The sequence below is a fragment of the Centropristis striata genome, chromosome 18 (genome assembly GCF_030273125.1).
Source record: "Centropristis striata isolate RG_2023a ecotype Rhode Island chromosome 18, C.striata_1.0, whole genome shotgun sequence".
Taxonomy (NCBI): domain Eukaryota; kingdom Metazoa; phylum Chordata; class Actinopteri; order Perciformes; family Serranidae; genus Centropristis; species Centropristis striata.
The window spans coordinates 32,008,192-32,029,845 of NC_081534.1; the positions used below are offsets into that span (position 1 = coordinate 32,008,192).

General features: G+C 40.4%; 2 protein-coding genes across 2 annotated transcripts; both read right to left on the reverse strand.

Annotated features, from left to right (window-relative positions):
- Nucleotides 1–2,037: 2,037 nt before the first annotated feature.
- Nucleotides 2,038–3,506, reverse strand: LOC131991720 (E3 ubiquitin-protein ligase TRIM35-like). The gene has a single exon (XM_059357227.1). The coding sequence runs from the start codon at nt 3,504–3,506 to the stop codon at nt 2,106–2,108; it is 1,401 nt and encodes a 466-aa protein (XP_059213210.1). The 3' UTR covers nt 2,038–2,105.
- Nucleotides 3,507–15,687: 12,181 nt separating this feature from the next.
- Nucleotides 15,688–19,474, reverse strand: LOC131990644 (nuclear factor 7, ovary-like). Its single transcript, XM_059355724.1, has one exon. The coding sequence runs from the start codon at nt 19,286–19,288 to the stop codon at nt 17,891–17,893; it is 1,398 nt and encodes a 465-aa protein (XP_059211707.1). The 5' UTR covers nt 19,289–19,474; the 3' UTR covers nt 15,688–17,890.
- Between the last annotated feature and the right edge of the window lie 2,180 nt (nt 19,475–21,654).

A 21,654-nucleotide genomic window follows, 5' to 3' on the forward strand; every position in this document is an offset into this window, starting at 1 on the left:
TGGACGACAACAACTGCAGCATTTTGTCAAACTTTCCTCAACTTTAAGCTGCACTGCTTTCAATGGTTTTGAATGAAATAAAAAAAAATAGCCCAAATTTGCAGTGTTATTTCGCCAGCTTCCCGACAAGATATACTGACGCACATGGTGCCTATAGATTCCTTAGATCTTCTTATTTCATATGATACCAGTACCACCAGTATATTCCTAAAAAAATTGATCCCGCTACGTCCTCCGGTAATAAACAAAAACGGCGAAATACTGACGGCCGTCAGAATGCTAAATTTCGATACTTGGCGGCCATGAATCGATATAATATCGCCATATTGTGCTGTATGGATTTTTTCCCCCACCTTTATCATCTATAGCATAGAGTGATTTTTTGTTGCATGTGCTACATATATGTAGCACTGTACAGCCCTGTATTATGTTAAGCTCCTAGCAACATTGCTAGATAGCTTAGCGTGCTAATCTTGCAGACAATGTCATTAACTTAAGATGGTGGACTAGTTATGCACTACTAGCTGTAAGAATACTAGTTGACAGGAACCATAACTGTAAAATCCAGTTTGGGTTATCTCATCTAACAGCTAAACAATCGTTAGTTAGCTCATGTTAGCTAGCTAGCAGCTTACCTTGTAGCAGACATATGTGCGTGTGTTGATCTTCGAAATATTAAGTTGGAGGGGGGATTCCCACATGGTTTAATCCACAGCCAGCAACGCTCCTCTTGCTTTTTGGGTTTTAGAAATAGTAAAAAATGACTCCTCCCTCTAAACTCTGAGGGTAGCTGGTGTCAGACCGGTTCACCTTGTTGCTCAGAGCTCAAAGCTCGACGGAACTTCTTCTCTTAGTGACGGTTGCTAAGGTAGAAATCTTAGTAACGTTTGCTAAGTTAGGATTGGACGAGGACCATTCGGGGGAGGAGTTATATGTAGTTTTTCTTGATATATACGACTAAGATAAGCTGAGAATAATAACAATAAAACAATCAAATCTATGTGGATGTTGATAACTCTTGCGACCTATAAAGCACTTGTGTCCTAATGGACTCGAACTTAACCCATGGCACTTACTCTTGCTGTTTCTTGATTTCATCCTTGCTTGTGTTGTATTAACTCACATTTGTACGTTGCTTTGGATAAAAGCGTCTGCTAAATGACATTGTAGAATCGTAGAATTTTGTGCACATGCTGATGAAACATCTATCTTTTTATTTATTTTTCAGTATAAAATAAGGTAATAAAATGAGGTTCCTGAAGCACTCCAGTGTTTCAACATCATCCATCCAACAGAAAATCAACAGACTTTTTATTTTCTTTATTTTGAACACAACATGCCCAAGCCTCAACGGTTTACAGGACCCTCAGAACACTTTACACTCAAACATTACATTTCATCACCAAATTACAGCAAAAAAAAAATCTCCCAGGCTGTGTGAATAAATTCTGCTACAAACCTTAATAACCCCCAAAAAATTTGATAAATCTTCTTTTTTTTGTGAGCAAATAAACATTTAGTCCTAATTTAATTTAAAAACTACTAATGTTACTCACTGTTTTCATTTGAAAGATTTGTAACTTTAATCAAAAAGATTATTTGGAAAAGTATTTATTCATATAAGTCAGATGTAAGGTTCATGACCAATTTACCTCTTTTATTTAATTAATTTTAATTTAATTATTTTTGATCTTCCAAACAATAATAAAAGCAACAGGTTCTTAGAATATTACAGAAACATATTTGATAAAAACCTTCACCAACTTATTTCGAATATTTATTTGTCTTTCATTGCATTGTATTTTTATTTTCATCCCTTATTTTTATAATCAATAATATAAAAATAAACTATAGCCCCTTGACTGAAAACAATCTGAAGTTATTTTAAAAGTTATTTACTTTTTTGGGGAATTTTTAACAGTTTCTATTGGACTCTAAATTAAACATTGTTTGCACTGATTGAGGAAAAGAATAGTTATATTCCAGGTGATTTTTTTTTATTATTGTTGGTCTACTGTAGATTGCACCAACATCATCATGAGGACAACGTAGTCACATGTTCCTCAAAGACTTCAGGACGTCTTGAACAGAACGATGCTGATCGTCTATTTCTGTTGTCCTGCAGCCACAGAGACCTTCACTGGTAAAACCTGCAGTGGGGGATTCTTCCAATCTCCATTGGAAAAATATGGAAACATCCTCTCAGTGAAAGTGTGTGTGAAGGTGTGTATGTGTGTGTTAGTGTCAGCATCAGAGAACGACAGCTTTCCTCTGTTCCAGTCCAGATTCACTCTGATCCTCTGAGGCTTCTTCTGCACTACAAGAACAGTAAACTCACGTGATGGTAAAACTGCTAAGTATTTATCTTCAAAGAACTGTATTCTCCATAATCCAGACAGTATGACTCCTCTCCCCTGGACAGACTCTGCTAACACACCCAGTTGCCAGATTGTATTGTCTCCAACCTCCACCTCCCAGCTGTGAGTCCCTGAGTTAAAGCCCTCAGAGCCCAGAACAGAGCCGTAACCTTTAATCCTCTCTGGATTATCAGGAAGCTGCTGTTTCTCTCCTCCTGGTCTCAGACTGGTCAGATCATCAGGCAGGATGAGTTCTGAACTAGCAGTATTTGGGTCCAGAATGACAGGACTGTAGGAGACCATGTCCTTCATCTTGTTCCAGATGTTGAAGGCCAGGTTGCCCAGGTGTTTGGCCTGGTCTATCAGAGCTCCTGAGGGCAGCTGTGGATCCTCCAGCAGGGGGAGCTGCTGGACTCTTTCCACTGCAGCCTTGTAGTTGTGCAGGAATGAGACATGTTCAACTCTCAGCTCGTCCTCTGTGCCTCTGACTGTGTTTGAAAGCGCTGCTATCTCTCTGCTCAGAGCCTCCATTTTCTCCTTCATCATCTGACTCTTCTGCTCCTCTTCCTCCCTCAGTGCAGCCATCCTGGCCTCCTCTTCCTCTTCTAGAAACTGGTGAAGCTTCTTAAACTGCTCCTTAATCTGCGTCTCTGTGCGTCGGGCCTGGACCTGAATGTGTTCTGCTGTTTGATCAAACTTCACTTTAACTTCTTTAAAAACCTTTAACTTCTTCTTTAAAGGTTCCAGAGTTTCCTGAAGTTTCTTCTTGTGTTGTTGTGCAGCTTCATTGATGGGTCTGAATTTGTGGTTGGTGTGTTTTTCTGAGTCTCTGCAGATGTGACACACTGGCTGCTGATGGTCCAGACAGAAGAGTTTGAGTTTCTCAGAGTGCAGACTGCAGAGAGCCTCTGAAGCTCTCTGATCTCTCTCCTGTAAGAAACTCTCACACAGGTTCTTTAACGCCAGGTTACGAGGTGGACGACCCTTAGATCTTCTCTTACAAACTGGACACTCTTTGGTTTGTTTCTCCTTCCACCAGCTCTGCAGACAGTCTTTACAGAAGCTGTGGCTGCATGACAGGATGACAGGATCTTTAAAGATGTCGCGGCAGACAGAACAGCAGAGATCGTCCTCTAATCTGGAAGCCATTTAGTCTCAGAGTGAAGCTGAAAACACAGCAGACAAACAGCTCAGCCACTCCCTGTTCTCTCAAAGTTACTTCACTTTCCTGTAAACTGTCGTTCAGTTAGTGGATTCAGCAGCTGGGTGAAGTGGAGCTGTCCCAGTATTCCCAGTAATCTCCTGAACTTGTCCTCTTTCAGTCAAAGTGGAGGTTTTAGTCTCAAGTTGAATCTTATCGTCCATCTCTCAGAGTGAGTGTGTGTGTGTGTGTGTGTGTGTCGTGTCTCGTCTACCTGCTTTGTCTCAGGTGAGTCACCTGAGGGGCGGAGCTTTAACAGTTTATCAGCTCTCATTCCAAAGTTTCATTGCAAACTGGTTAATAATTGTTATATACACACAGAAATAATCAAATGTATTTATTTGACTTGAGTATGTAAAAACTTGTGACAATCACTGTTGTTAACTCTGAAAAATAAAAACATTTTGGTTCAAGGTCAGGTAAAAATAACAGGGTCTGTCTTGAAAAAATCATATTCCAGACAAAACTCCCAACACAACGTGAACAGGTCTAAAGTCCTGAGGTAATCTGACCCTCCCACCTGATATTGGCTCTTCGTGGCTTTTAACAACATAATACTTTGTCACCGCACTAAAGAGAAGTTGCTGATTAACAGATCTGTGATTTCCAGACACGTCCTAAGCCAACATTTTGACGAGGCTCAGGTTAGGCCAAAAAAGCATTCAGTTAGGCGTTAAAAATGAATGCTCAAAAAGTTTCAGACATGAGGTAGTTATGTACATCATGTTCCTTTCCTTGATGGTATTTCAGATCTAAGTTGATTGTACACTACTGTAACAACTTGATCAAGTCAAGTCTCATCAATTACATGCTGATTATAAAAACTGTCAGGAATGAGGAGTGATAATATCTGTGTAAATCATTTAATGCAGCACATCATTGATTTGCAGCTCCATTTTTTCAGATTGAGGATAATCCTGTCTACACACACACACACACACACACACACACACTGTGGCATTAAATGTGCACCAAAGACACAGAAAGAAAAGTTGAGGATTCATTTTTGCACAAAAACGCTGCAGCTCTCGCTCAGCTACACAAACATTTAATCTAGTTTCATCTCATTTAAAGTCCGGGTAAGGTCATTTCAGAGATTTGTATGAAAATATATTAAACAATTTACAAAATAATAGTTGAAAACATGTATAGAATTTTGAAAATGATATATGACTGCATTTTGGAGTGAGACCATGAAATGGTTTTCCTCCACTTCTATGTTCAGGATTTTGTAAAAGCGTGGCTCCATGACACAATGGAGCGTCCATTCATAACTCTGCTCCTAACACTACATAACACGTGGAGTGTGCAGCATCAGCAGTTCTCCGGTTCATTTGCTAGCTGGCAACTCTTCCCTATTTTAGATTAGATTAGATTAGATTCAGTTTTATTGTCATTGAACAGAGTAACAAGTACTAGGACAATGAAATTACCATCAACCCGTCCGGACATATACATAAACATACATACAATTTGACAAAGGGGTGGACAGGACAGGAAGACAGGGATGGAAGAAAAGAGATACAGCATAACATGAGGAGAGGGGAGGAAGATAAGCACATACTCAGTACACTTTACAACATGAAAACTCAAGACTTGCAACAGGTGAGGGGGTGGGAGAGTGGAGGTAGCCAGCGTAAGCAAGCGGCCATCCGGTCCTGCAGCCATGGCGGTGCTGGTCACAGACCCGCTTGTCACAGACCCGCTTGTCACACTGGGGGTACAAAGTGGTGAAGGCGTGGGATGGGCGGTAGGGTGGGTGATTGCATATATGTATATGTCTGTGTGTTTGTTTGTATGTATGTAGAAGTTTGTGTGGCCGCGTGAGTCGCCTCGCCTGGCATCCCAATCAGTCAGTGCCTCAGTTTGCAGGAATGTCATAGTGATAACACAGCAAGTTGCCATGGAGACAGCCGTGGTCAGGTTCCAGACAGAGTCAACAATTAGCAGGTGTCTGTGGGAAGTGGGGGAGGGGGTACAAGAGCGTCTCGCTGCAGTGTTCTTCCAGGGGAGTTGTTGTTCCAGTAACGGCCTTGAGGCCAGAGCTGGTTGAGAGGGCCGAAAGCAGATAAGATTGGGATTGTTTGGGCTTAGGGCGAGTGGTCGCATTCAATTTAAACGACTAATCTCCTTGTCCATTCTGGTCTCCGAGTCGTTCCATTTGTCTTTGCAAAGTTGTCAGCTTTTCCTTGATGTTATCCATAAAGCGGTTTATAGCCACAGTCTGAGTGCCGACAACTCTGCCCACTGCTTCAATCAAGTCGGGCAGCCTTATGGGGCTTTGGACAGCTGTCACCATTTACTGTATTCCCGTTAAACCAGGGCAATGCTTAATCCAGTCAGCAAAAGACCTGTAATCATGGTCCTCCACGGAAAGAGCCACCAGGCATCCAAGAGATGCATCAGTCCTGGATGTCAGAATCTACCGAAAAATTCCTTAAAAAGTGCCCTTTTTTTAATTTCTCCAAACTCATGATATGATGAAGAGGAGCTGAACCGACCCTCTCCGGCCTTCATCCTCCCGTACCGCAACATTTGGTTCTCCTGCCATCGCTGGCAGTAAGAGCCCACCAATGACTGTAAGTTGCCTTGTGGTCTTTTGTTAAAATCTCTATGGTGATTTTACTGAGAGACCCCACACAAGACTTTACTAAGGGTGGCTGATGTTGATACATTTACTTATAACGTTCGTGAAGCTAACGTTAGCTACCTTTGGCTTGTGTCAGCGGTCATAGCGACAGAAGATTACAATGTTTGTAGTAACATCCTACATACTCGCCAATTTTGCAGCATTTTATGAACCTGAAAATAAACCTTTATTGTCTGCTGTTGTCGCAAGGACCTCATTGTCGAAGACAACCGACACAAGAGCAGGTACCGAGCGTGCATTTGTCAGATCCAATCGGCAACCTCCGGGTCTGAGCAGTGAGGCAAACCAGGAAGTGCCTTACCCCATAAATTCCACTGAAAGCGTAACAGATGCAGATACGCATTCATTATAATCACTGTGTGAGATTCCACCGACTCCGTATCCGCTGCGTAGTGAGTCCGTCGTTGCACGGCCATCCGTCAGCCCTCGCAACACTTGCGCAGAGCTTCTATTTTTGTCGGACGACGGAGCGTGGCGCATCAATTCAGCACAGAGCAGATCATTCGGAGTAGGAAGTCGTGCACAGACACAAAATAAAACATCCAGTATATTTTCAAAATAAAATACCTCGGGTTCACGGCGGATTGTATTTCACAACTTGAAGACGTCATGATGGGCGGGGGCAGACCTGAAGTCAACAGGTTAGAGGTTTTCACTCGTCTTTTCACCCCACTGACACCATGGATGAGGAGATGTTGATTCTGGAGGTCCAAAATCATACAATTATCTATGACCATCACATCCTTTATATAAAGACAACCATAAAAAGGAAGTGGCTTGGAAAACCATTGCAGGAGTAATGGGAGTGGATGGTAAGTTACTAATTTGGTCCAATAAATGTTGTACATTAAATGAGACATTCTCTAGTTACACATGTAGAAAACCCATGACTTGATTACGCGTGAATTTGCGCGAACACACACCGGATCTGCCTGTGATCCGCACTGTTGTGGACAGCGGACTCCCGAGGAAGTTGTCTGACTGTACACTACTGTAACTGAACTTAATTCAGCTATTATAAAATATTTTTTTTTACATATATTCAGTGAGAAAGACAATACATTTAATGTTCAAGCTAATGTTTTTGTAAATATACACTCTGAATTTGATGCATCCTTACTTTTTTTTTTAGAGTTGTTGTTGAATGTGTGCACATATATACGCATATTTGGTGCAAAAACCTTGTTATATAAAATCAACTTAATCTTAAATATACAAGCTGACAACACTCCTCACATGCTCCATTATTGGACCTTTTTGAGCTTCATACCCATTTCCTCACATTCCAAATAATTTCACTTCCATCTTGGTATCCTTCATACTTACTATGACCACTAGAGGGTGCTGCCAGTTCACATTTTGGGCGAGGAAAGTCTCATCAATACGGAAGAGGATTGGGGCCAGGTAAGAGAAAAAATAATGAAAGGCGGATTTTTTTTTTCAGAGAAAAAAGTCGACATGTGAGAATAAAGTTTAAATACAATTTTCGAGAAAAAACTTTTTTGTGTTCAGCAAAGTTGGAAAGATATTCACAGATTCAGAGAAACTGACAGTTCGGTAGACTGCAAGCTACAAACCTGATTTTCAGCAATTCTATAAAATGAGTAATAACCACAATATTTAAGGGCATAGTAGAACTAAAATCCCCCGACACATAAATTAGATATTCTTGGTAGTACGTTACTAAAAACTATTGTTTTGGGAAAATCTGCTTTTATGGAATTTATGTGACTTGTTTAGACATATATTAGAGGAATTGATGGAAATCAGGCTGTAGCTTGCAGTTTACTGAACTCAAAAAGTGACTTTATTCTCTACATTTCGACTTTTTTCTCAACATTTCAACTTTTTTCTCGTTGTTTCCACTTTTTACTCTAAGTGCATAATAACATTTTTTTTCCTACTCTTGTTATTTTTTTTCTCCTACCTGGCCCCAATTCTGTTCTGTACTGATTAGACACGCCAGATTTTTATTTCTCAACTACATACTCAAGGCTTATTAAGAGGTAGTCTGACATTACATGATTTCTGTGTGTACATATCAATTATTAACCAGTTTGCAATGGGACTTTGTAATGACACCTGATGAACTGTTAAAGCTCCGCCCCGCAGCTGACTCACTGAGACAACGAGGCACACACATTCTTTCTGAGAGACGGACGATAAGATTCAGCTTCAGACTAAAAACTCCATTTTTACTGAAAGAGGACGAACTTCAGGAGATTACTGGGAATACTGGAACAGCTCCACTTCACCCAGCTGCTGAATCCACAAACTGAACCGCAGTTTTACAGGAAAGTAAAGTGACTTTGAGAGAACAGGGAGTGACTGAGCTGTTTGTCTGCTGTGTTATCAGCTTCACTCAGAGACTAAATGGCTTCCAGATTAGAGGACGATCTCTGCTGTTCTGTCTGCCACGACATCTTTAAAGATCCTGTCATCCTGTCATGCAGCCACAGCTTCTGTAAAGACTGTCTGCAGAGCCGGTGGACAGAGAAACAAACCAGAGAGTGTCCAGTTTGCAAGAGAAGAGCTTCAAAGGAATGGAAAACTAACTTGGCTTTAAAGAACCTGTGTGAGAGTTTCTTACAGGAGAGAGATCAGAGAGCTTCAGAGCCTCTCTGCAGTCTGCACTCTGAGAAACTCAAACTCTTCTGTCTGGACCATCAGCAGCCAGTGTGTCTCGTCTGCAGAGACTCAGAAAAACACACCAACCACAGATTCAGATCCATCGATGAAGCTGCACAACAACACAAGGAGAAACTTCAGAAAACTCTGAAACCTTTAAAGAAGAAGTTAAAGGTTTTTAAAGAAGTTAAAGTGAAGTTTGATCAAACAGCAGAACACATTCAGGTCCAGGCCCGACGCACAGAGATGCAGATTAAGGAGCAGTTTAAGAAGCTTCACCAGTTTCTAGAAGAGGAAGAGGAGGCCAGGATGGCTGCACTGAGGGAGGAAGAGGAGCAGAAGAGTCAGATGATGAAGGAGAAGATGGAGGCTCTGAGCAGAGAGATAGCAGCTCTTTCAGACACAGTCAGAGCCACAGAGGACAAGCTGAGAGCTGAACACGTCTCATTCCTGCACAACTACAAGGCTGCAGTGGAAAGAGTCCAGCAGCGCCCCCTGCTGGAGGATCCACAGCTGCCCTCAGGAGCTCTGATAGACCAGGCCAAACACCTGGGAAACCTGGCCTTCAACATCTGGTTCAAGATGAAGGACATGGTCTCCTACAGTCCTGTCATCCTGGACCCAAACACTGCTGGTACACAACTCATCCTGTCTGAAGATCTGACCAGAGTGACAGCAGGAGAGAAACAGCAGCTTCCTGATAATCCAGAGAGGTTTGTTTATTACTGCTCTGTTCTGGGCTCTGAGGGCTTTAACTCAGGGACTCACCGACGGGAGGTCGAGGTTGGAGATAATACAAGCTGGGAACTGGGTGTGTTAGCAGAGTCTGTCCAGAGGAGAGGAAACATACGGTCGGGATTATGGAGTATAGAGTTTTATAAAGATAAATACTCATCACGGTCACCATCAGATGGACGAACTGGTCTCGTAGTGCAGAAGAAGCTCCAGAGGATCAGAGTGAATCTGGACTGGAACAGAGGAAAGCTGTCGTTCTCTGATGCTGACACTAACACACACATACACATCTTCACACACACTTTCACTGAGAGGATGTTTCCATATTTTTTCAATGGGGATAAGGATCACCCAATGCAGGTTTTACCAGTGAAGTTCTTTGTGGCTGCAGGACAACAGAAATAGACGATCAGCATCGTTCTGTTCAAGACGTCCTGAAGTCTTTGAGGAACATGTGACTACGTTGTCCTGATGATGTTTGTAAGAAAAAATCTAAGGGTCGTCCCCCTTGTAACCTGGTCTTAAAGAATCTATGTGAGAGTTTCTTACAGGAGAGAGATCAGAGAGCTTCAGAGGCTCTCTGCAGTCTGCACTCTGAGAAACTCAAACTCTTCTGTCTGGACCATCAGCATCCAGTGTGTCACATCTGCAGAGACTCAGAAAAACACACCAACCACGGATTCAGACCCATCGATGAGGCTGCACAAAAACACAAGAAGGAACTTCAGGAAACTCTGAGGGAGTCCAGCAGCGCCCCCTGCTGGAGGATCCACAGCTGCCTTCAGGAGCTCTGATAGACGAGGCCAAACACGTGGGCAAACTGGCCTTCAAGATCTGGAACAAGATGAAGGACATGGTCTCCTACAGTCCTGTCATTCTGGACCCAAACACTGCTGGTAAAGACCTCATCCTGTCTGAAGATCTGACCAGTGTGAGACGAATAGGATGGGGACAGCAGCCTCCTGATAATCCAGAGAGGATTGATTATTACTGCTTTATTCTGGGCTCTGAGGGCTTTAACTCAGGGACTCACAGCTGGGAAGTCGAACTTGGAGGCAGTGAAGCCTGGGAATTTGGTGTGTTAGCAGAGTCTGTCCAGAGCAAAAGAGACACACGGTCTGGATTATGGAGAATCAGGGTATTCTTAAGTAAATACACATCATGGTCACCATCAGATAGACAAACTGTTCTCGTAGTGCAGCAGAAGCCTCAGAGGATCAGAGTGAATCTGGACTGAAACAGAGGAAAGCTGTCGTTCTCTGATGCTGACACTAACACACACATACACACCTTCACACACACTTTCACTGAGAGGATGTTTCCATATTTTTTTGCTGGAGATTGGAACAATCGCACAATGCAGGTTTTACCAGTGAAGGTCTCTGTGGCTGCAGGACAACAGAAATAGGTGATCAGCATCGTTCTGTTCAAGACATCCTGAAGTCTTTGAGGAACATGTGACTGCGTTGTCCTGATGATGATGTTGGTGCAATCTACAGTAGAACGACAATAATAAAAAAAACACCTGGAATACAACTAAAGTTTTTTTTTTCCTCAATCAGTGCAAACAATGTTTAATTCAGAGCCAAATTAAATTGTAAAAAAAAAAATCAATAACTTTTTAAATAATTTAAGATCTAAACCCCAAAAATATATAAAAAATAAGGGATGAAAATAAAAAAAAACAATGCAATGAAAGACAAATAAATATTCTAAATAAGTTGATGAAGGTTTTATCAAATATGTTTCTGTAATATTCTAAGAACCTGTTGCTTTTATTATTGTTTGGAAGATCAAAATAATAATTAAAATTAATTAAATAAAAGAGGGAAATTCGTAATGAGTCTTAAATGTGACTTTGATGAATAAATAATTATACAAACATTTTTTCAATTAAAGTTACAAATCTTTAAAATGAAAACAGTGAGTAATATTAGTAGTTAAAAAAAATCTATAAGAAATATCAATGTTTCATCAGCATGCTCACAAAAAGAACAAGAGTCATCAACATTTTTGGGGTATTAAGGTTTGTAACAGAATTTATTCACACAGCCTGGGACAAAATATTTTGCTGTAATTATGTGATGAAATGTAATGTTTGAGTGTAAAGTGTTCTGAGGATCCTCTAAACCGCTGAGGCTTGGGCACTTTGTGTGTAAAAATAAAAATAAAAGTCTTTCATCCCATTTCAGTTCATGGATTTCCTTTTGATTTACTGTTGGATGGATGATGTTGAAACACTGGAGTTGTGCTTCAGGAACCTCATTTTATTACCTTATTTTACACTGAAAAACACATAAGATAGATGTTTCACCAGCATGTGCAAAAAAAGAACAAGAGTTATCAACATCCACATATATTTGATTGTTTTATTGTTATTATTCTCATCTATTTTAGTTGTATAAAATAGTAAGTTAAATACTTTGGTTTTTAGACTTATAATCAGACAAAACAAGAAGTATGAAGACGTCACCTTGGGGTCTGCAGGTTGTGATTTTCACTATTTCTTTATGTTTAATAGAGTAAATTATTGATTTTAAATAGCAGATAGACCTGCTTATTGTTTCAGCTCTACTTAACATATCGATGATGACTAATATGTGAATCAAAATAAGATTTTTGTTTGAGACATGTACTAAATGTGGAAATTTAAATAATAAAATTATGTTTCTTTTTGGGCAACAACTATTTCTAATGTAAAGGTAAATGTTTGGTGTCTGAAGTTCAGTGTTTTTATCTCTGTTAGAATAAAAATTACTGAAGAAAAGAAGAAAACAACAAAAACTCCTCCCTCGAATGGTCCTCGTCCAATTGTACTTTAGCAACCGTTACTAACAATCCTACCTTAGCAACCGTTACTACGAGAAGACGTTTCGTCAAGCTTTGAGCTCTGAGCAACAAGGTGAAACGTCTGACACCAGCTACCCTCAGAGTTTGGAGGGAGGAGTAATTTTTTACTATTTCCAAAACCCAAAAAGCGAGAGGAGCGTTGCTGGCTGTTGTAGCGGTTTGACAGTGCCGGGACACAGGACCCATGCCTACCCAAGCATGGACCCTACTAACAACCAGAAATTAAGCAACCTTTTCCAAAGGCGATCCATTAAACACAAAACACACACACACACAAGAATTTGCAATTCAACACAGTGTGTTATACAATTCAGTGCCCCCCAAATACAACCCATAATTCACACAGCCCCAAAAAATAGTCTCTTTCTTCCAACCAAAAATAGTCCTTTTCAGGTACCCAAAAAATAAACAAAATAGTCAGTTTTTGAAAATAAAAGTTGGTCAAACAAAACCCAAACTAAGTGGCGCCTCCGGCGTCTAATAAACCAGCTTTGACCGTGGCTTTACCTCCCAGTTGCCGGCAGACATCGGAGAAGGACCGTCGGGTGGAAGCCTGGAGTTTTGGAGCCAATAAATCCAAAGGTGAGAAGCGAACACTACACAATATAACACGGACTGGAAACTCGCTGCCAGGGATTGGCAAGCTAACGGAGCAGACACTGGACGAGCTAGACCTCTTCCTCCTCAGTAGCTGCGGGCCGCCATCTTGAATTCCCCATACCGGCATTTTTGTGATTTGCTGAACAGAGGGCGTGCTTGACTCTGGGGCGTTCCCTGAAGTATGACAGCATTGCTACACTGTGGATTAAACCATGTGGGTGACCCCACTCCAATTTAATATCTCCAAGATCAACACACACACACACACACACATATGTCTGCTCCAAAGTGAGACTTTAATCCAAACTGAGAAAAGGACTGCAGGATCAAACACACGAGGACCGTTGTAAACATCACTGTTAAGATGCTAAATCATCCATTAGAGGTGTGAATCAGCGTATCGGCCCCACAATACAATTTTATCCCGATACTTGAGTAACAATACAATATTATTGCTATTTTAAGCAGTTTACCATATGGTGAGTATTACGATACATATATTGCGTTTTAACTGTTTAACTGCATTTTCTGTCCACAATATTAAATTCAATCAAGAATTGTTTTGTCAAATAAGAGAAAATTCTCAGTGTATTCTTCTCACTTCAGTCTTTTTATTTCTCCACAATGAGAGCCAAACCCACAGACTGACCGACAAAGTATTCTGTGAAACTGAACTGAACTGATATCAAACATGTATGGACGACAACAACTGCAGCATTTTGTCAAACTTTCCTCAACTTTAAGCTGCACTGCTTTCAATGGTTTTGAATGAAATTAAAAAAAAAAAATAGCCCAAATTTGCAGTGTTATTTCGCCAACTTCCCGACAAGATATACTGACGCACATGGTGCCTACAGATTCCTTAGATCTTCTTATTTCATATGATACCAGTACCACCAGTATATTCCTAAAAAAATTGATCCTGCTACGTCCTCCGGTAATAAACAAAAACGGCGAAATACTGACGGCCGTCAGAACACTAAATTTCGATACTTGGCGGCCATGAATCGATATAATATCGCCATATTGTGCTGTATGGATTTTTTTCCCCACCTTTATCATCTATAGCAAAGAGTGATTTTTTGTTGCATGTGCTACATATATGTAGCACTGTACAGCCCTGTATTATGTTAAGCTCCTAGCAACATTGCTAGATAGCTTAGCGTGCTAATCTTGCAGACAATGTCATTAACTTAAGATGGTGGACTAGTTATGCACTACTGGCTGTAAGAATACTAGTTGACAGGAACCATAACTGTTAAATCCAGTTTGGGTTATCTCATCTAACAGCTAGACAATCGTTAGTTAGCTCATGTTAGCGAGCTAGCAGCTTACGTTGGAGCAGACATATGTGTGTGTTGATCTTGGAGTTATTAAGTTGGAGTGGGGTCTCCTACACGGTTCAATCCACAGCCAGCAACGCTCCTCTCTCTTTTTGAGTTTTGGAAATAGTAAAAAATTACTCCTCCCTCCAAACTCTGAGGGTAGCTGGTGTCAGACGTTTCACCTTGTTGCTCAGAGCTCAAAGCTTGACGGAACGTTGTCGCTAAGTAACGGTTGCTAAGGTAGGATTGGACGAGGTCCGTTCGAGGGAGGAGTTTTTGTTGTTTTTGTTCTTTCCTTCGGTAGTTTGTATTCTAACAGAGATAAAAACACTGAACTTCAGACACCAGACATTAACCTTTACATTAAAAATAGTTGTTGGCCAAAAAGAGAAGATAACTTAATTTTTCAAACTTACATTTAGTCCATAATCTCAAACAAAAATCTCATCTTTATTTCAGTATTAGTCATTCATTATTGATATGTAAAGTAGAGCTGAAACAATAAGCAGGTCTATCTACTATTTAAAATAAATAATTTGCTCCAATAAATATTAAAAAATAGTAAAAATCACAACCTGTCTTCATTTGTCTTGTTTTGCCTGATTAAAAGTCTAAAAACCAAAGTATTTAATGTACTACTTTATACGACTAGATTAGCTGAGAATAATAACAATAAAACAATCAAATCTATGTGGATGTTGATAACTCTTGTTCTTTTTGTGCACATGCTGATGAAACATCTGTCTTTATATTTATTTTTCAGTGCCAAAAAGGTAATAAAATGAGGTTCCTGAAGCACAACTCCAGTGTTTCAACATTATCCAACAGAAAATCAAAAGCAAATCCATGAACTGAAATGGGACGGCAGAATTTTAGTTTTCTTTATTTTGAACACAAAGTGCCCAAGCCTCAGCGGTTTACAGGACCCTCAGAACATTACATTTCATTACCAAATTACAGAAAAAAAAAAACCTTCTCCCAGGCTGTGTGAATAAATTCTGCTTAAAAGTCTAAAAATCAAAGCATTTAATTTACTATTTTATACGACTAAGCTGAGAATAATAAGAATAAAATAATCAAATCTATGTGGATGTTGATAACTCTTGTTCTTTTTGTGAGCATGCTGATGAAACATTGATATTTTTATTGATTTTTCAGTGTGAAATAAACTTTTAATCCTAATTTAATTTTAAAACTACTAATCTTACTCACTGTTTTCATTTGAAAGATTTGTAACTATAATTTTTTTTAATTATTTATTCATCAAAGTCAGATTTAAGACTCATAATCAAGTTCCCTCTTTTATTTAATTAATTTTAATAACATTCTTTTGATCTTCCAAACAATGGGCCTCATTCACGAACCGTTCTTAAGAACAAATTTGTTCTTAAGTCCTACTTACGAAGATTTTACGAAGATTGTGGCATTCATGAATTTTTTTCTTATCCAGGATTTTTCTTAGGTAAGAACAAATCCTACGAACACTCAGGAGTAATCTTGAGCACATTTCAGTGCTGACATGTTGGCATGGTTGTGTTGTCTTCTTTTGTTAAGTTCAATAAAATACATTACAGAGACATTTCCGTCATATTTATGTATTTATTTATTCATTTCATTTTTTTTCATTTTAATTAAATTAAATGTGTCAAAGCTTTAACATGAATCAAGTAAATTGGAAATCATGCCGTCCATTAGTAATACCACCCTATTTATAGGTGGCATTTCTCCACGACCTACAAAACAATGGCAGATATATTGCTGCTGCAGGAGGGCTCTGTCCGTTCTGGTTCTGTTGCAAGTTGGCTCTGCGGGACTTCATCTGTGATAAAAAATAAATAAAATCAAGCCAAGGTTGCAACCCCTCAGTCCACAACCTCTGGACACAAACTCGCCACGGGCCCCTGCCTACACACGCAAAGGCGCTCTTCCCATTACGCACATAACAACACCGGGCAACACACAACCACACAAAATAACTGTCATTTTAGGTCTGTTTTGTTTGGCAACTGCGACGTACAGGACGATAGATATATTATGGGAGAGACAGAACGCTCAAATAGCCAGCCCTTGTAGTATTAATTAAAATATAGGTGACCACCTATTTAAAAAAAAAAAAAAAAAAATATCAATCAGCGCATCCAGAGTGTCCCATTAATACTCTCTCTCTCCCTCGCGCTGGCCGGCGCACACAGACGCACTTACACACACAAATACAGGCGCATGCCATGGAGGAGTCATGTTGTAATGGTAATAAAAAAATGCACTAAATCGCGCTAATGTGTTCAGACCGACCGTCCGACCGGGGGGTCGACACGGCACTCGGATGCCGAGTACTCAGATACCGGCTACAGTCCTAGAAACTACTCATCTAAACCACCGGCTTTTTACTGGCCTTCTTCGAGGAAAAGTCCTTGATAAAGTAATCACAGTCCAACTCTCTGACCAGTTTGGCCTCTACGGCCAGTTACATATTGTGGTTTCAAGGTATTATTCCAGAAAATAAATTGTTTGTGTTGTTGCAACCTGCACTAAGGTTGCTAATTTTTAAATTTATTTATCTTTTTACCTGTGCTCCAACGGATTTACGCTTTGCTTTAGGCATTCTGTTGCTGTTTCCTCTGTGTGGCGTCTACACACGGCCCTGCAGTCCTTTTTATGGCTCCTTTTATGGGCATTAATGGCCGGTTACCTATGCTAATCCTATGTAAATTAGACTCACCTGGCACGCGCGCTCAACTTACGAGGAGATGGCATTCATCAATTTAAGAACACGGCTGCGAACAATTCAGCGGCTTAACACGTTGATGAATCTGACGTAGGGTCTTCTTAGAAATCTTCTTAAGAAGGACTTAAGAAAGAATCTAAGAAGATTCTTAAGAAGATATTGGTGAATGAGGCCCAATAATATTGCAACAGCTTCTTAGAATATTACAACGCTGGTGTAATATATGTATATGCTAGAAACCTTAATAACCCAAAAATGTAGATAACTCTTGTTCTTTTTGTGAGATTTGTAACTTTAATTAAAAAATAAAAAAAAGGTAAATTATTTATTCTTATAAATCAGATTTAAGGTTCATAAACAATTTCCCTTGTTTATTTAATTAATTTTAATTACATTATTTAGATCTCTCAAATAATAATAAAAGCAACAGGTTCTTAGAATATTACAGAAACATATTTGATAAAACCTTCTCCAACTTATTTCGAATATTTATTTGTCTTTCATTGCATTGCTTCTATGGTTGAAAGAGGTTAAAGCTATAATCAATAATGTAAAATTAAACTATAGCCCCTTGACTGAAAACTATCTGAAGTTATTTTAAAGGTTATTGACTTTTTTGGGGAATTTTTAACAGTTTCTATTCGACTCTAAATTAAAAAATGTTTGCACTGATTGAGGAAAACAAAAACTGTAGTTATATTCCAGGTGTTTTTGTTATTATTGTCGTTCTACTGTAGATTCCACCAACATCATCATCAGGACAACGTAGTCACATGTTCCTCAAAGACAGGACGTCTTGAACAGAACGATGCTGATCGTCTATTCCTGTTGTCCTGCAGCCACAGAGACCTTCACTGGTAAAACCTGCAGTGGGAGATCCCAATGGCCAGTGTAAAAATATGGAAACATCCTCTCAGTGAAAGTGTGTGTGAAGGTGTGTATGTGTGTGTTAGTGTCAGCATCAGAGAACGACAGCTTTTCACTGTTCCAGTCCAGATTCACTCTGATCCTCTGGAGCTTCTTCTGAACTACGAGAGCAGTTCCTTCATCTGATGGTGACCATGATGAGTATTTATCGTTATAGAACCATATTCTCCATAATCCAGACTCTATGTCTCCTTTCCTCTGGACAGACTCTGCTAACACACCCAGGAACCAGATTGCATTGTCTCCAACCTCGACCTCCCAGCTGTGAGTCCCTGTGTTAAAGCCCTCAGAGCCCCGAACAGAGCAGGAATAAACAATCCTCTCTGGATTATCAGGAAGCTGCTGTTCCTTTCCTACTCTCAGACTGGTCAGATCATCAGACAGGATGAGTAATGGACCAGCAGTGTTTGGGTCCAGAATGACAGGACTGTAGGAGACCATGTCCTTCATCTTGTTCCAGATGTTGAAGGCCAGGTTGCCCAGGTGTTTGGCCTGGTCTATCAGAGCTCCTGAGGGCAGCTGTGGATCCTCCAGCAGGAGGCGCTGCTGGACTCTTTCCACTGCAGCCTTGTAGTTGTGCAGGAATGAGACGTGTTCAGTTCTCAGCTCGTCCTCTGTGGCTCTGACTGTGTCTGAAAGAGCTGAAATCTCTCTGCTCAGAGTCTCCATCTTCTCCTTCATCATCTGACTCTTCTGCTCCTCTTCCTCCCTCAGTGCAGCCATCCTGGCCTCCTCTTCCTCTTCTAGAAACTGGTGAAGCCTCTTAAACTGCTCCTTAATCTGCGTCTCTGTGCGTCGGGCCTGGACCTGAATGTGTTCTGCTGTTTGATCAAACTTCACTTTAACTTCTTTAAAAACCTTTAACTTCTCCTTTAAAGGCTCCAGAGTTTCCTGAAGTTCCTTCTTCTGTTGTTGTGCAACTTCATCGATGGATCTGAATGTGTGGTTGGTGTGTTTTTCTGAGTCTCTGCAGATGTGACACACTGGCTGCTGATGGTCCAGACAGAAGAGTTTGAGTTTCTCAGAGAGCAGACTGCAGAGAGGCTCTGAAGCTCTCTGATCTCTCTCCTGTAAGAAACTCTCACACAGGTTCTTTAACGCCAGGTTACGAGGTGGATGATCCTTTGAAGATCTCCTGTTACAAACCGGACACTCTCTGGTTTGTTTCTCCGTCCACCAGCTCTGCAGACAGTCTTTACAGAAGCTGTGGCTGCATGACAGGATGACAGGATCTTTAAAGATGTCGTGGCAGACAGAACAGCAGAGATCGTCCTCTAATCTGGAAGCCATTTAGTCTCTGAGTGAAGCTGAAAACACAGCAGACAAACAGCTCAGCCTCAGTTTGTGGATTCAGCAGCTGGGTGAAGTGGAGCTGTTCCAGTATTCCCAGTAACCTCCTGAAGTCCGTCCTCTTTCAGTCAAAGTGGAGGTTTTAGTCTGAAGCTGAATCTTATCGTCCGTCTCTCAGTGTGTGTGTGTCTGTGTGTGTCGTGTCTCTTCTACCTGCTTTGTCTCAGATGAGTCAGCTGAGGGACAGAGCTCTAAATCAACAGTTTATCAGCTCTCATTCCAAAGTCTCATTGCAAACTGGTCAATAATTGTTATGTACACAGAAATAATCGAATGTCTTTATTTGCCTCGAGAATGAAAAAACTTGTGACAATCACTGTTTTTAACTCTGAAAAATAAAAACATTTTGCTTTAAGGTCAGGTAAAAACAACAGGGTTTGTATTGAAAAATCCCTCTACCAGACAAAACTTCCACCAGCAGGACATGAACAGGTCTAAAGTCCTGAGGTAATCTGACCCTCCCATCTGACAGTGGCTCTTGGTGGCTTTTAACAACATAATACTTTGTCACCAGACTAAAGAGAAGTTGCTGATTAACAGATCTGTGGTTTCCAGACACCTAATATGCCAACATTTTCTGATGGGGACGAGGCTCAGATTAGGCCAAAAAAGTATTCAGTTAGACGTTAAAAATAAATGCACCGAAATTCCAGACATGAGGTAGTTATGTACATGTTTCTTTCCTTGATGTTATTACAGATTTAAGTTGTCTGACTGTACACTACTGTAACTGAACTTAATTAAGCTATTATAAAATATTTTTCATTTTACATATATTCAATGGAAAAAACACAAAGACATTTAATGTTCAAACAAATGTTTTTGTAAATATATACACTTGTTTGTAGCTGCTGTTGAATGTGTGCACATATAGACGTATATTTGGTGCAAAAACCTGTTATGTAAATCAACTTAAACTTAAATATAAAATCTGACAACACTCCTCACGTCCTCCATTATTGGACCTTTTTGAGCTTTATACCCATTTCCTCACTCTCTCATCAAGTCAAGTCTCATCAATAACATGCTGATTATAAAAACCTGTGATTATCATTTAATGCAACACATCATTGGTTTGCAGCCTCCGTTTATGCAGGTTGAGGATAATCCTGTCCACACATACACACTCACACACACACACATTAAAGGTGCACCAAAGAAACAGAAAGAAAAAACGTTTCTGAGGATTACTTTTTGCACAAAAACGCTGCAGCTCTTTATGTTTATTATTGAGGTGACAGTGGTGGTGTACTGGAGTGCATTATATTGACAGGCTTTTCTAATATTCTTGCACCCACATGTCTGTATATTGTGTGGACAAACTATTAGAAACAGCTTATGTACTCCAGCAAAGAAAGACATTCGATTATTTCTGTGTGTCCAGAACAATTATTAACCACTTTGCAATGAGACTGGAATGAGAGCTGATAAACTGTTAAAGCTCCGCCCCTCAGCTGACTCACCCGAGACAAACCAGGAAACAGGATGTTATTCACACACACGAATACACACTCTGAGAGACGGACGATAGGATTCAGCTTCAGACTAAAACCTCCACTTTGACTAAAAGAGGACAATTTCAGGAGATTACTGTGAATACTGGAACAGCTCCACTTCACCCAGCTGCTGAATCCACAAACTGAACGACAGTTTTACAGGAAAGTAAAGTAACTTTGAGAGAACAGGGAGTGGCTGAGCTGTTTGTCTGCTGTGTTTTCAGCTTCACTCAGAGACTAAATGGCTTCCAGATTAGAGGACGATCTCTGCTGTTCTGTCTGCCACGACATCTTTAAAGATCCTGTCATCCTGTCATGCAGCCACAGCTTCTGTAAAGACTGTCTGCAGAGCTGGTGGAAGGAGAAACAAACCAGAGAGTGTCCACTTTGTTTGAGGAGACATTCAAAAGACTTACAGGAGAGAGATCAGAGAGCTTCAGAGGCTCTCTGCAGTCTGCACTCTGAGAAACTCAAACTCTTCTGTCTGGACCATCAGCAGCCAGTGTGTTTCGTCTGCATAGACTCAGAAAAACACACCAACCACACATTCAGATCCATCGATGAAGTTGCACAACAACAGAAGAAGGAACTTCAGGAAACTCTGGAGCCTTTAAAGGAGAAGTTAAAGGTTTTTAAAGAAGTTAAAGTGAAGTTTGATCAAACAGCAGAACACATTCAGGTCCAGGCCCGACGCACAGAGACGCAGATTAAGGAGCAGTTTAAGAGGCTTCACCAGTTTCTAGAAGAGGAAGAGGAGGCCAGGATGGCTGCACTGAGGGAGGAAGAGGAGCAGAAGAGTCAGATGATGAA